At 39.4% G+C, this 15,752-nt stretch overlaps 2 protein-coding genes across 2 annotated transcripts; both read right to left on the minus strand.

The window, feature by feature from the left end:
- Positions 1–1,753: 1,753 nt before the first annotated feature.
- Positions 1,754–10,982, minus strand: LOC310871245 (uncharacterized protein; the record flags this gene model as incomplete). The annotated part of the gene is made up of 4 exons (XM_083782734.1): positions 10,861–10,982; positions 6,514–6,586; positions 5,274–5,603; positions 1,754–2,529 (listed from the first exon to the last, which is right to left on the minus strand). Exons 2-4 carry the CDS (start codon positions 6,578–6,580, stop codon positions 1,754–1,756), a joined length of 1,173 nt encoding a protein of 390 aa, XP_083638860.1. The 5' UTR covers positions 6,581–6,586; positions 10,861–10,982.
- Positions 10,983–12,443: 1,461 nt separating this feature from the next.
- LOC310871246 (ferritin, middle subunit-like) lies at positions 12,444–15,752 on the minus strand (the record flags this gene model as incomplete). The annotated part of the gene is made up of 4 exons (XM_083782735.1): positions 12,444–12,599; positions 12,801–12,929; positions 14,014–14,160; positions 15,648–15,752. The coding sequence occupies 4 exons, from the start codon at positions 15,750–15,752 to the stop codon at positions 12,444–12,446; spliced, it is 537 nt and encodes a 178-aa protein (XP_083638861.1).

Genomic DNA, 15,752 nt, shown 5'->3' on the forward strand with positions numbered 1-15,752 from the left:
CCTCTTCAACCTCATCAGCAAACGAGGTCTGGTTGCTGCCATCTTGACGTACTTTGGATCTGGTAGCCATGTCGGTTTCTGTCACCCTTGCCTGCCACTCATCCCACCACTGCCACCATGTGTAAATGAGTCCGTTTGATGAGGGCTAGGTGCACAGAAAAAGGACATACCAAAAATCTCCATCGTTGCCAAAGGTTTATTTCAAAGGTTTCCAAAAATAATGTTCCAAAAAAAATGCCTCATTAAAATAACAAAATTAAATGACAAGCTTAAATTCAAGCATCCAGTGTGGACATGACCAGTCCCAACACTGTCCTAGGGCAGAGCTTCCCGCATTGTGTCCCCTTCCTCCCCATGTCTCACCATGGACTGACTACATGAAGTCAAACCCAGGCCTCTGACTATTGGCCCATACCATCTGTCTAGAGACAGGTTTCCCCAAAGCATTCACTTACAAATCTAGTGAACAAGCAACACAGAAAACATTTCCCAACATTTACAGTATATTTGTCGATATCAAAGTAATCAACAAACCAGGTCTTAAACAACCCGTCTCGTTGTAATCATACTAAATAGTATGTATTACCAGGCCCATGCACCCCTGCAACATGGTGCAACCCAATTGAATCCTCCACCTATAAAAGGAGCAGTGGATTCAGTAGTGACTCTTTTGTGAAACTTTGACCAGGAAATGAGGATGGTGTGAGTAGTGGGTGTTTGAGTTATCATTACTATGTTGTCAAACTGTTGGACTTTGAAAGGAATAAAAGTATGTTTGACCAACCAATTGTCTGTCCAAATGAAATTAAATGAATATATGCAGATAAAACAGTAGAAGTCAAGATCAACTGATTGCTAACTTAGCCGGCATAGTTAAACAGCAAACTGTTGGATAATGACTGCATACGGAGGGAAGGTTGAGTATGAAATGAGGTTATGATAAACAGAAAATGAAAAACAATTAAACATGTGTGGCTCAAGAGGAAAAGTGAGAAAGCAGTCTGTCTTTATCACAATGACCCACAGTTCACCAGTCTGGCCCCTGTCTGGACAACAACCCCCTTCCCCAAAGGTAGCTCCCTCAGTGGAGGGAGTTATGGCCAAATATCACAATGCGACAATATCATTATGCTTACAATATTAAGAATTCTGTTTGAAGTTAATAGTAGTGGTAAAATGTAAACTATATTTTTGGGGTAGTTAATCATTCAGTCTATCCACTATTGAGAGTATGTTCTCTCTTTAATTACAGCAGCAGTATTTGTATCAGTAAGTCTTGAATAGATCAGTAAAGATACTGATATATACAAAAGGAGTGCAGTACTTTCATCCGACGGAGCATTGGTCCGAACGACAACCTACCTCCTCCCTCACCCTAACCCTAACCTCCCCCGGGGCAGACACCTAAACCTAACCGCAACCCTCTCCCGACCCGCAGCGCACCTCGGAGCATTACTCCTTCGGAGCAATGCTCTGTCGGATGATAGTATGCCTCCCATACAAAAGGGGGCAGTAATGCAACTATTAAGGATGCAAACTGCCATAATACCGCATGAAGAAGGATCAGTAAATCTGTGTTCTACAGAATGGGTCTAGAGACAAAAAGTCAGGCTATCTATTCAGCCAGGCTTGCTGATCCCGGCTCGCCAAATCCGCCAATTCTGAGCCTCGCTTGGCTTTAGTGGAACGGAATAAACAAGGCTGTAAAGACCAGGATTGAAAAAGCCTGGTTTTGGCCTAAATCCTGGATTAGTTAATCCAAGTTTCGTGAAACGGGCCCCTGCTCTTCAGCATGGTGGACACGCTGGTGTCTCTTCAAGTCACCTGAATGGCTGTAACTCTTGTCACAGTGTTTACAGTGATAAGGTTTTTCTCCAGTGTGGACACGCATGTGTGTATTAAGATTACTTGACTGCAAGAAACTTTTGCCACAGTGTTCACACTGGAAAGGTCTTTCCCCAGAGTGGAGACGCTGGTGTGCCTTCAGGTGACTTGATTGACTGAAACTCTTGTCACAATAATTACAGCGGAAAGGTTTTTCTCCAGTGTGGAGAAGCTGGTGTCTCTTCAGTTCACCTGCCGTATTGAAACTCTTGTCACAATTACAGTGGAAAGGTCTTTCTCCAGTGTGATCATTCTGGTGTCTTCTCAGAGCATATGAGTATCTGAAACTCTTGTCACAAAGTTGACATTGGAAAGGTTTTTCTCCAGTGTGGATACGCTGGTGTGTCTTCAGCTTAGCTGAATCAATGAAACTCTTTTTACACAGTTTACACTGGAAAGGTTTTTCTCCAGTGTGGACACGCTGGTGTATCACGAGATGAAGTGTACGAGTGAAACTCTTGTTACACTGTTTACACTGGAAAGGTTTTTCTTCAGTGTGCACACCTCCACTTGTCTCTCCACCATCATCATCACTGTCTTCAGTGGTCTCTCCACCATCATCACTGTCTTCAGTGACTTCAGTGTCAGATTCAATTTTAACTTCAACTTCAGAGCAGTGTGAAGAGATGTCTTCAACATCACTGGCTAGGAGCAGAGAAATAAGATGTTAGTCAACACTGGACTTCTAAAATTTAAATACAATTTTCTATCTTCCATGTACAAAGCTTTTACCTACCAAGACTGACCAAACAGCTACTAAATAAGCACATTATTACAGGTGGTTCTGGAAACTCAAAACCAGGCTTCAAAGTTTTAGCAAGATTATAGAAAAATACACATTTACTTATATTACAATGAATGATGGTGATAGAACAAATACTTTATCTTGATTTATCATAAAATGTAGTCTAAATCTAGTTTAGACTAAATGGTTTAATTATTGTACCTATGTACGTGCATTTTTAAGTATTTAATCAATCAATTCATATGTGAGCTAAGGAGTAAGTTAGGCTGTAGTTGAAGCCATGTACAACTGTATTTGTCTGTATACAGTATTGTACGTCACCTCCAAAGTAAGTGAATCACATTTCGTCACATTTCTAGTGCATGCTGCCAGTAGGCCAAGCAAGTATTCTTTTAACATTCACCGCCACCAGGAGGAGCCAAAGTTCCCAGACCGCCACCACACACATATCTATATATATATATATATATATATATACACATATCTATATATATATATATATATATATATATATATATTATTTTTTCCCCCATGTTAACCGGCTTATGGCCAGTGCCGTAATTGACGTAATGAATCATTTAACATCTAATAGAATGTGCTACAAGTCGTCATGTTTCAGTTTTGTACAGATTATTAAATTGCTGACTGCACGCTTTCAAATTACTTGCCATGCACTGAAATCTGAAAATACTTTAAATAAGATACTTATCCTTATTGGGATGTTTTTTACCAACTTTTTACCAAAACAAAACATAATAAACTAGAACTGCACTCTGTCGAGTGCATACTTGCTTGTTGCACACTAGTAGGCCATAAATGGCCAACTAGTGCGCAAGCAGAGCGCGCAAGTACTTTCGACCGCTGTAAACTGTCAAATCTCAGTATCTCTGTGAAGGAACGTTTGAAATATATAATTATTAGATGTAACTATTTGCTACCTACCTACTTTATGCATATAAACACCTAGTATTATTAAGTATGGTTCAAGTTTCTATCTATATAAGAAATACACTTATCGATGTAGATATATTCTGGATCCCTTTTTAGTTTTTTAAAGAAAAATAAATCATTGATATGTGATGAAAAAAAAGGTATATAAACTGAATTAAAATATACGTATACATATACATATACTATATAGAGTATGTAGTTGTAAGTTGATTAGCGGTATACTGTGGTTACTTTGCGCCAAAAACCGTGCCAGCCAACCCGCCACTTGATGCGTATGCAAATAAAACAGCGGATTTGTGCCTGGTTTGCTGGGACCAGATTACATAAATGACCATATTTCTTACGTCATCATTGAGAGCTAGTCATACATATTATACACACCACGTACTCTGGTCCCAGCAGATCAGGCACGATTTGCTATTTTATTTTACTGATTATGTATATAGTATATGTATGACTAGCTCTAAATGATGACGTCAGACATACGTATACATATAGGCTACATATACTATATAGAGTATGTAGTTGTAAGTTGATTAGCGGTATACTGTGGTTACTTTGCGCCAAAAAACGTGCCAGCCAACCCGCCATTTGATGCGTATGCAAATAAAACAGCAGATTTGTGCTTGGTTTGCTGGGACCAGATTACATAAATGACCATATTTCTTACGTCATCATTGAGAGCTAGTCATACATATACACACCACGTACTCTGGTCCCAGCAGATCAGGCACAATTTGCTATTTTATTTTACTGATCCCTGGTTGGACGTCACTGATCACATGATAAACAGGTTGCCATGTTTACTAACCCATGCATTATCAAGCATGGCTTGAAAAGGGTCTATTCCTGAGTCTTGTCAACAATAGGGGAGGGGGTAAGATATGTTGGTTTTAGCTCTATTTGACATGATGACCATCTACCAAACTGCAAAGTTTCATAAAAATGTGACACAGTATGAAGTAAGTAGTAAGTTAGGGGCAGAATAATAATAAAATATAGCTGCAAGCAGCGATAAGACGGGACCAAGCAATAAGCCCTTTTAGGCTGCTCAACAGTGCCACTTTAGGTCACCCAGCGGTATTGCAGCTGTTCGTTCCCCAAACATACAGAGACAGACAGAAAGACAAGACATGACTTATGCCTGTTCAAAGAGCCTGTTATCGCTGCAGCTATATTTTTTGTACAAACTTTCACATACAAACTTCTCTTCAATTTGGATTTCAGATAATGGTCCATAGATTGTGTATAATGCTTCACGCAAATTGCTCAAAAATCCCAGCAGAAAATCAGGTATAAGCGTTCTTCAATCTGCTCAAAATGGCAGAAAGTCTGAGGGCGGAGATTACTGGTCAAAATGTCTGCATAAGTCAAGGCACATTTGTAAACAAGGTCCATGGATTTTGGCCAAACGAGGCATGAGTTATGACTGTTCAAAGTTTTAATTTTCAAACAATTGCTATAGCGCCCCCCTTTGGCCAATTGGAGTAAGACTGGTTTCAGCTGTATTTGGCATGACCCCCTACGATACTGTAAAGTTTCATAAACGTGGGACTCTGCATGCATTAGGGGCAGAAGAATGATTTTCATAAAACTGCAATTTTCATTGGTTCATAAAAGCTTAATTTTTAAACTTAAAAACAAAGGCGATACGTGTCGATACGCTGGTGTGTGCTCAGGGGACCTGACTCACTGAAACTCTTGTCACGCCGTTCGTCATCACCGTCTTCACTGGTCTTCTCCCAATCATCACTGTCTTCAGTGACTTCAGTGTCAGATTCAAGTTTAACTTCAACTTCAGAGCAGTGAGAGAGAGAGTCTTCTTCTTCACCACTGTCATTTTCTTCTTCACTTTTCACTGCTAGTATTGTCAACATTGACCCATCAGGGTGATCTGGTCTTTGAAGTATCCCCTCCTGTTCCTCTTTAATGTGTGGAGGCTCTGGTTCCTCCTGGAGCAGACTGGAGCTCCTCTCCTGTTTAATAAAATCCTCCTCTTTACACACAACCATGTGCAGGATGTCTAGGAGCAGAACAATTACATAACAGTTAATACAAGATTCCTAAAATTAACTTAATCTCTTCACAAAATGGAACAATATAGCCTGCTATAAAGGCTTTAGCTAAAGGAAACTCACTCACAGTATATTCTTTATATATTTTTGAGGGGTGCTAGCCCAACTGTGAGTGTTTGTGTAAACACAAACATTGTGTAAACCACAAACAGTATAGACAAGTGTTTAAACACAAACATTGAAGACAAAAGTGAGGACGCAAATTGTGATTGGCCAGAATGAGATGATGCATCATGCATGATGATAAGAGCGCTCCTCACTTCACATGGGTGTGATTTTTATTTATACATTGTATTTTTGAGGGGCGCTAGCCCCTCCTATGTCCAGCTTTTAGTGTGTGTCCTAATGTTTTGTTCTGCACAAACATTAAATTCCCATTGACAATGAATGGACAATTTTATGTCAGTGTAAACACAAACATTGCGTAACACAAACATTGATATATGAGGCTTTCAATCTCAAATGTAAGTAAGAAGTTGGCGACGATAAAGCCTAATTTGAGGCTTTATTTGAGGCTCATTTGAGGCTTTATGAAAGCAGTGACGCACAAGACTAGACAGCGCCTGACACAGACATTACCTGTCCATCAAATAAAAAACGATAAACCAAAGCAGCACAGCACACGCTGTCAATTGTAAACGAACAGCATTTTGCTTCTCTTGCCATAAAATTTAACTGAAATAAACTCCATGCCATCATTTATTCGAGGCTTCATGAAAGCACTGAGTTATAAATCATATAAGTATGATTTGTGTACTATTAGTACACGAATCATCTATACTTCTGTGTTATTATTGTAACATCTATACAACTGAACAGAAAATAATATGAAAGAAAGGGAGAGCACATGAAACGTACCGAGGTGTGGCTGATCTTCAGGTTCCTGTTTAATAGAGAGAGCCCTGGCTGAGTCTGGAGAGTTCATCTTCACCTGGTGGTTTGGACTACACAAACTGATCTGAAATGAAGGAATGGAATGAGGACTTTAAAAGGATCACTGTCTAATAAGACTTATATGACTTAAAGCGCAAATAACATGCATTTTAATACTGCTTTTAATATTTACTATCATATTGTCTATGTCCATCAAAGCTATTTCTAATGGTTTGAGCCTCAATCACCAATCTGATATAACCAGTCCTTGTCATTTCTCTCTGGACTTTGAAAGCAGTTTTAGCTGCAGTACCACAATGTCCTGAGGTGGTGGGGGTGTGCTGATATGCAGATTATTTAATATTTGAGTCATTATGATATTGATGCTAGATAAAACCAGGCTTGTTTCCATTCCATGCCAGGGGCCTGTTTCACGAAACTTGGATTAACTAATGCAGGATTTAGGCCAAAGCCAGGCTTTTTAAATCCTGATCTTTACAGCCTGGTTTATTCCGTTCCACTAAAGCCAGAATTGGCGGATTTGGCGAGCCGGGATCAGCAAGCCTGGCTTAATAGACAGTCTGGCTTTTTGTCTCTAGACCCATTATGTGGATCACAGATTTACTGATCCTTCATGGGGTATTAAGGCAGTTTGCATCCTTAATAGTTGCATTATAGCCCCCTTCTGTATATCTCAGTATCTTTACTAATCTATTCAAGACTTACTGATACAAGGACTTAAGCTTCTAAAATAAATACTGCAGCTGTAATTAAAGAGAAAACATACTCTCAATAGTGGATAGACTGAATGATTAACTACCCCAAAAATATAGTTTACATTTTACCACTAATATTAACTTAAAACAGAATTATTAATATTGTAAGCATAATGATATTGTCGCATTGTGATATTTGGCCATAACTCCCTCCTCTGAGGGAGCTACCTTTGGGGAAGGGGGTTCTCCAGACAGGGGCCAGACTGGTGGGTTCATGTAGCATGCCAAAGTTTGTGCTATTGCCATTGAGAATGCATTGGGCGTTTAAGTTAAATAACTCAGAAACTACAAAACATTTCAAAGTAAAAAGTTCCAGCATGTGTCTCCACAGTAAGCTGAATTTTACTAAGTGTGAATGGAGTTTCTAGGTGAAAGTGATTTTTTGAAGTGCCACTATCTGCCTATAAATGTCTCAAATTTGAAAGCACTATATTTCTAAAACTATGAAACATTTCAAAGATTCCTTTTCCTTTTCCTGTCCACTGTAGGATGAACCTAAATAGGTTTGAATGGGGTTTCTAGGTGTAAGTATGTAGGACTAGTAGTGGGTGAAACGTTACAATGGTAATATGTTGTAAAAAAATGAGTAATGGTAATATTTTGTGGTTTTCACTTTTACAAAAAAAAGAATAATAATATAATATAATAATTCTTCTTAACTGTGCACTTGCACGACAGCAAACCTATTCATGGGGAACATTCACCAAAAGCAGCTGATCTACAAGCTCACAAGCTGTGATGTTGTGCAGCCTATATATTTTGGTTATTTGATTTTATATAGTGCTTAAATTAGTCCTTTAATGCAGACCGATACAAATAAGGCAACATAAACCCATAATAATTGAATAAATCTGGAAAACATCATTGGTTTGTGATCAGTTTGACTGCTTAATGAACAGTAAAGACATCAGGATTAGGTTAAACCTGGCTGTTAGCCTGGTCCGGAGCAGGCTAAATCCAAAGCATTCGTTTCCATGGTAACTAATGTAGCATCACTTTCATGAAACCGAATCAAGCCTCAACATATCCAGGTTAACTGGTTAAGTTAATCTGGCAAGATCAACCAGCTTTCATGAAACCGGTTAATCACTGAGCCAGGATATATTAAGCCAGGATATGTGTTAAAGCCCGGCTTAATCTCTAATCCAAGTTTCGTGGAACGGGCCCCAGCTTGGAAAATCAACAATGGTGGGCATTGTAAACAAAGTGGAAACAAATTTGGAACTGAAGACTGAAGAAGGGGAGGAATTATACAAAGTAGGGTGACATTGATGACATCACGATGAGGACAAAATCAGTTGAGCTGTTCCTGAGAGCAATTCCATTAAAAGCACCTATATGATATGAAAGCCTGATTGTTCAAAATCGGTTATTTGTGGAGAGAGAAAACACATATGGGAGCCCCAAAAACACAAAATAAATTGAAAAAGTTGAATTTTATGTTATAGGTCCTTTAATACATTATACTTGCGATCTATAACTAAAGTTAGAAATAAAAAACCACCAAAATCAGTAGGCCTATAACCAGTTTAAACCTATTATGTAAAGGTGACCTGAAAATAGCATATCTACAAGGTATTGGATAATGATGCATTGCGACGAGACACATTGTGAGCTAGATCAGGTTTTTAACTGGAAGAAATGGGATGAACAACATGGTGTGGTGCCCATATATAAATTGTCAAGTTTCCTCCGGACTTAGCCTGGGTAAAGGCTACTCCGGACTGGTAGTCTGGTACTTGTCTTCAGGTCTGAGAGGCTTCTAGCCCTAGAACGGCTCTTGTTGTTACATACAGTATGTACAGTATTTCACATATATATGTACATACTGTATGTAACAACAAGAGCCGGTGTTACAGTTTGACTAGTTTCTGGTTCATCTGGTTTCCTGGGCTGGATTTGCGCGTGCATGAGCCGTCTTTCACAGCTGTCTCATGAAGGGGGCGGAGCTATCTTCTATCTTCTCGGAGCGGAGCTATCTTCTATCTTCTCATTAAATATCCATCCGATTGTTTGTGGAATCTCACTTGTATGAAACAGTGACAACATGCACTTATAAAACACAGTTAGAATGATGAAAATAAAAAATAAATGAAAATATCTGTGGGAAGTGGGATTCGAACAGTCTGAGTCTGAGTGAACCAAAATAACCTTGGAAGCTGTGCGCAAGCCACTACACTATGATGCGCTGACAACTGTTGTAGGAAACGATCTATTTGATCCTATGTGTGTCTGTCCACGCGTGAACTTGGTAACAGTATAGTCACAGCATGCCATTTCATCTTGTGACTCTGGTTTTTTAACAAATATAAGCACTCCGTTGAACTGATCAATGAATAGCTGTAGAAACAAGTCAATGATGTTGCTATAGTCACATCATGAAACACAAAGGGCCGATTCATACTCCTATTTTACCGCTGTTTCAGCGCTGTATTGCCGAAAATGATTTCGCCTCGTCAGAAATTTTCAGTAGCAGAGGAGCCGACTTTAGGACGGGGCCCGCCCCCCGAACCTCAAATGACGTCACATTGTAGGCTTAACAGAGCCTATTAAACAGACTTTTATTCGGCTCTAAAATAGGACTATGAATCGGCCCTTTGTGTTTCATGATGTGACTATAGCAACATCATTGACTTGTTTCTACAGCTATTCATTGATCAGTTCAACGGAGTGCTTATATTTGTTAAAAAACCAGAGTCACAAGATGAAATGGCATGCTGTGACTATACTGTTACCAAGTTCACGCGTGGACAGACACACATAGGATCAAATAGATCGTTTCCTACAACAGTTGTCAGCGCATCATAGTGTAGTGGCTTGCGCACAGCTTCCAAGGTTATTTTGGTTCACTCAGACTCAGACTGTTCGAATCCCACTTCCCACAGATATTTTCATTTATTTTTTATTTTCATCATTCTAACTGTGTTTTATAAGTGCATGTTGTCACTGTTTCATACAAGTGAGATTCCACAAACAATCGGATGGATATTTAATGAGAAGATAGAAGATAGCTCCGCTCCGAGAAGATAGAAGATAGCTCCGCCCCCTTCATGAGACAGCTGTGAAAGACGGCTCATGCACGCGCAAATCCAGCCCAGGAAACCAGATGAACCAGAAACTAGTCAAACTGTAACACCGTTCTAGGGCTAAGAGGCTTCTAGTTCTTGTCAGAGATCTCTCAGAATGTAGAGTCATAATTTGTCATGCATGTTTGATGTTTATCCTTCAATACATTCTAGTTAAACGGACAATGCCTGGTCTCTCCCTTAATTCTCGGCCCGGCTATAATTAGTAATTGCTCCCACTGACACCTGCGAGACAACACTGACCCTTTGGTGTGGTTTAGCCCAAACATTTAGACTCTCGTCGAGGTTAGACCTCTACGAGAGTCTAAATGTTTGGGCTAGGTGTGGTTTGGGCTTAAGAGTAATTAGATTCATGTTCCAACTTAAATGATGAGTTAATAAAGACAAATAGATGAAACGAGACATTATGATTCGTTCATCTTTAAATGATAAATAGATTAAACACAACGTGAATTATTAGTTCATCTTACCTGCTATGTTTCAGTGGTTGAGCTGCTAACAAACGCCATCCTGCTACTGCGACGCACGACACTGTTTCGAAACGAAACGTTTTAGTTTTCTTTGTATTTAAAGTGTCAACAGTCAACACACCACCATGTTGTTTCCACTGCTTTAGTGCTTTGACCAGTGTCGAGTGAGCTAGGATAAGGGAGCTAGGATAGGACTTCCTGTGGCCGAGCTCTTCAGAATAAAAGTATCCTCTAAAGTAAACAAAAACGGTTAATTTACACATTAAAACAATAAATTAAATATTGAAACGTAAATATATAACAAAAAAACACATGAACACTCATACAGAGAAAAAGCCCTTTGCTTGCAAAGTTTGTGGTAAAGACTTTAGTCTAAAGAAAAATCAGAAAAGACACATGAGGACTCATACAGGGGGGAAGTCCTTTACTTGTACAGTTTGTGGTAAAGGCTTTAGTCACAGTGGTGTTCTAAAAACAGACACGAGGACTCATACAGGGGAAAGCCATTTAGTTGTTCAGATGTGGTATAGGCTTTGCTAAAATGAGTAATCTGAAATCATACATGAGGAATCATACAGGGGAAAAGCCCTTTAGTTGCAAAATTTGTGGTAAAGGCTTTAGGCGAATGACTAATCTGAAATCACACACAATAACTCATACAGGAATATATTCCCTTTACTTCAGGATTCATAGGGGATATGCTGTTAAATGAACAAGAATAAAATGCCTGTTTCAAATAATCATTCTGAGTTGACATTTGATATCACACACATGTAAAATCATTCCATTAATCCAGGATAACAATTGTTGTAAACTCTAAGTATTGGACCCTCGTCTGTTTTGACAGACAGGTGTGTGTGCAGGCTGGGTGGTGTGTGATAATCCGGTTGAAGTATTCCTTCGGTACGGCGACTGCGGCGGCGTGCCCGGGAGAACAATAACGCGACACGAGACAGTATCACGCTAAAGGTTCACAAAGTTTATTACACAAACAGGAATAGTGCTAATGACGTGACAACAAGATAATGAGACATAATAACGTGCCTACTGCAGCAAGGCTGACCTTGCTGTCTGAGATGTCTCTCGTAGCCTAACTATAAAGTATGCTACAGATCAGGCAGTACACAATACATATCAAGTAGCCTACACTGTGTCTTACGTTCAAGTACACAGACATGGGCGATCATGATTATAACAACAATGAGTAGTAATGTAACCTGAAAATCAACATTCTTGTATATGGAAAAAAAAAAAAAATCTTTTCCTTAAAGTCCATATTGGGTTGACAATAGTTTACTTGTTTAAAGGGGCTCCACCATGAATTTAAAATCAAATAATAATAATAATAAATGTTGCCCTTTAATTAATACCTTTTTATACACACTGAAGACTAAACAACCACTCAGATGTCAGATCATTCATTTTCATTCTTCTTTTATGAGAGAGCTCATGAATTAAAAACAGTGAAAATCAGTATATGCAAAGTTGGGGGACAGAGGTTGGGTAAGATCTTGTTTGGGACAAGTTGAACCGCGCGTGTTAGTTATTTACTTATTTTATCTCCAGAGCATGGCCCTCTGGGTTTAGCTCCTTCCTCCCAGTGTGTGCTTGTCGAACAGGTGCTCGGCCATCTTGTTGTTTGTGGCGTCCATAGAGGTGAGTTTGGCGACGTTGTCGCCAAGTTTCTTAATGGCCTTCACCTGCTCGTCCAGGTAGTGGGTCTCCAGGAAGTTGCAGAGCTGCCGGAGACAAGCAGACATGGAACGGTTAGCTAATAGTTTCCCATGCTACGGGGGAGGGGGGGGGGGGAATCAGGTCTCTGCTCATGTTTGTGTTTTGGGACTATAATAAATTAAAATTTTAAATGTTAGCTTTGTAGAAGTTAACATTTAAAAAAAAAACTAAATCTAACAGTTCGATTTGGGCCCCTTTTTACGTACATGTGGGTCTTCTTTTTCAGTAGCCAGTTTGTGCAGATCCAGCAGAGTCTGGTTGACCATCTTTTCCAGGATCAAGGCCTTCAGCATGACATCCAGTCCACTGCCCCATGAGTCCCCCTGCTGTGGTTTCTATATAAAAGGGGATATAGGGATGTGCCGATGAGACATTTTGGCTGATATCGATATCCAATATAATTCATTCCTGTTATGGCCGATAACCGATACCAATGTCGATATGATCTCATTCTGTATAAAATTATATAATAATTTAGGCCATTCTGATAAATATATAACAGGGTATCTGCACTGCATGAGGCTTAGGCAAGTCAGATTTAACTTTTAATACCTGTATTGTCCCGAATATAAGACAACTCTGATTATAAGACGACCTCCATTTTTCAAGACTCATTTGTGAAAAAATAACATTGAATGTCAAATAGTCTATAATCCCCGATTATAATACAACCCTGTTTTTTAGGATATTTCCATTGGAAAAAAAGCATAGTCTTATATATCCAGGACAATAGGGTATACCTTAAATTTAATATTGTGATCTTGTAGATCAAAGCTGTTACTTTGGCTTTGTTTATCTGTAAATGCAATCGGACCGATGAATTAATCGGACTGATGAATCAATCAGACTGATGAATCAATCGGACTGATGAATCAATCGGACCGATGAATCAATCGGACCGATGAATCAATCGGACTGATGAATCAATCGGACTGAACAATTAATCAATCGGACTGATGAATCAATCGGACCGATGAATCAATCGGACTGATGAATCAATCGGACTGATGCCGATGAATCAAAAATCAACTAGAATCGGCCAACACCGATATGTTTGTCGATTAATCTTCCATCACACTGTTAAGTATAGTGTAATAAAATAAAATAAAAGTTGCATTAAGAAAAGGTCACACTTGCAACACAACCCTATACAACCCCAAGTGTATATATGGTCAGCTTTGCATGGATATTTTATAAATGAATGTTCTCAAGATGTGTCATGATCCCAAAGTGTGAGTCCATGGTTACAAAGAAATCAATATAGTCAAATGCTAGGTTATCCTTTATGATTTGGGCTGTGTGGCTCTCTGCACCCCAGAATACTTCATTTTAATATTTAGCAATTTTTGTTTTCATCTTCAATGGCGGGGGGGGGGGGGGGGGGACATTTCACACTACGGGTGCTTTAAGTTCACAGACTTGGATGTCTTGTAAGTGGATGCGTCCTCCTCGCTTGTTCTGGTAGTCCCACAGCTTCTCAGCTTGCTCCCTCTTATCATGGCTGTTGCCCTTGAAGAAACTGGAAAATCCTGCCAGGGCCACAGTGTCATGGTCGAAATGCATGGCCTAAGAAAAAGAGCAAGAAACAGGAGGCCGGAAGATCGGGATGGAGGAAGGTGGGGAAGAGCACAAAAACAATGAACGGTACCAGTCATCATTTGGCAAAAACAAAGAGTGACACAAACAGTGGTTAAACACTGTGTGTCTGACTAAATCCAGTAGTTTTATTCTTAGTCAGGCGCTAAACAATAACATGTATGAATGCATGACAAACAGGGTGTGTAGTCACTGTGTATGGCTGTTTTTTTTGGGCTAGGCTACAGTGATGCATTTTCCTTGTCAACAACCAAGACATTTCAAAATACATTTGTTGTAAAATGGAATGAAAAGATATAAAACATCAGCCTTCATTTCAGTTTGGCCTAAATGCGGAATGTGCACCTATAGGCGTGGCTGTCCTGTCCACATGAAAACTTACACATTGATTGAATAGTTTATTAGACATGTGTATAAACAGCAACAGAGTACAGTCAAACACTCCAGCACCAAAAAAAGTCCTTGCCGTCTTGTTTCCATTTTAGAGCCCCATTGTGAACCTGGACATTTGGAGTACCTTATAAAGTTTTATGCTAGAAATGTCGAGTATGGTATGGGTCCCCAGCATAACCGTTTTAGCCCAAGGAGTGTATTTGGTTCTAACTAAGGCTTGGAATGGATTCAGAGTCATCAAAACCCCCTAGTTTGACACGTCACATGCTACACAAAGCAAATTAAATTTAGAATGTTTTAACTTATATAGGTTGTTAATGGTATGGTCACATACTATGGCAATTATGAAAATTGCCCATCATATGCAAGCTAGCATCTGGCCGTTTCTAAATGCTGGGAAACCTTACTCGACATTTCTAGCAAAAAGGTTTAGGGTTTAGGGTTCACATTCTGGCAAGTGGACTATTTAGGCCCTATGCAATCAATTCATAGACATGACATGAACAACAACAACAAAATCATCATAGGTAAAAAGTAACAAAACAGTAAAGATATAAAAATACAATGAGGGGGAAAGGGAAAGGAAGGGGCGTCATTTATCCTCCGGGCCTGCTGAAAGGTGGTTTTTCAGGCCTGTTTTAAACGATGCAAAAGATTAGCATTTTTTGAGGGAGGGGGTCAGGGCATTCCACACTTGGGTGGCAGTGCTGTAGAAGGAGAATTTACCCATAATATGTTTTGAAAGTGGGTGGTACCAGATTGTTGTTCTCGCTCCCCCTGGTATTGTGGCTGTGGGTGCTTTTTGAGGTAGTTAGTGTATGTGGGCACTGAGGGCATTGAGACAACTTGTGATTTGACACTTTAATAAAATGTAATTGAATTGAATTGAATTGAATTGAATTGAATTGAATTGAATTGAATTGAATTGAATTGAGGGCAATGTTGCATTTACAATTTTGAAGGTCACGCCCATTTTCAACTGCATAATTGCACGATCATTACATGCTCATCATAATTCACGTTTTAATTAGTGCATATTAAATACATTATTATTAGTTCCTTACCATTGAGGTGTAGGTGTAGGAGGCATGCAGCTTCAGGTTGACCATACGGTTGATGGAGGCCTCACAGTCCTGATGGTAGTTGTGGCGCACTTGGGAGGATGCCAT

This window comes from Protomyctophum parallelum (genome assembly GCF_964188405.1).
Source record: "Protomyctophum parallelum genome assembly, chromosome: 14".
In the NCBI taxonomy this organism is placed as follows: Eukaryota; Metazoa; Chordata; class Actinopteri; order Myctophiformes; family Myctophidae; genus Protomyctophum; species Protomyctophum parallelum.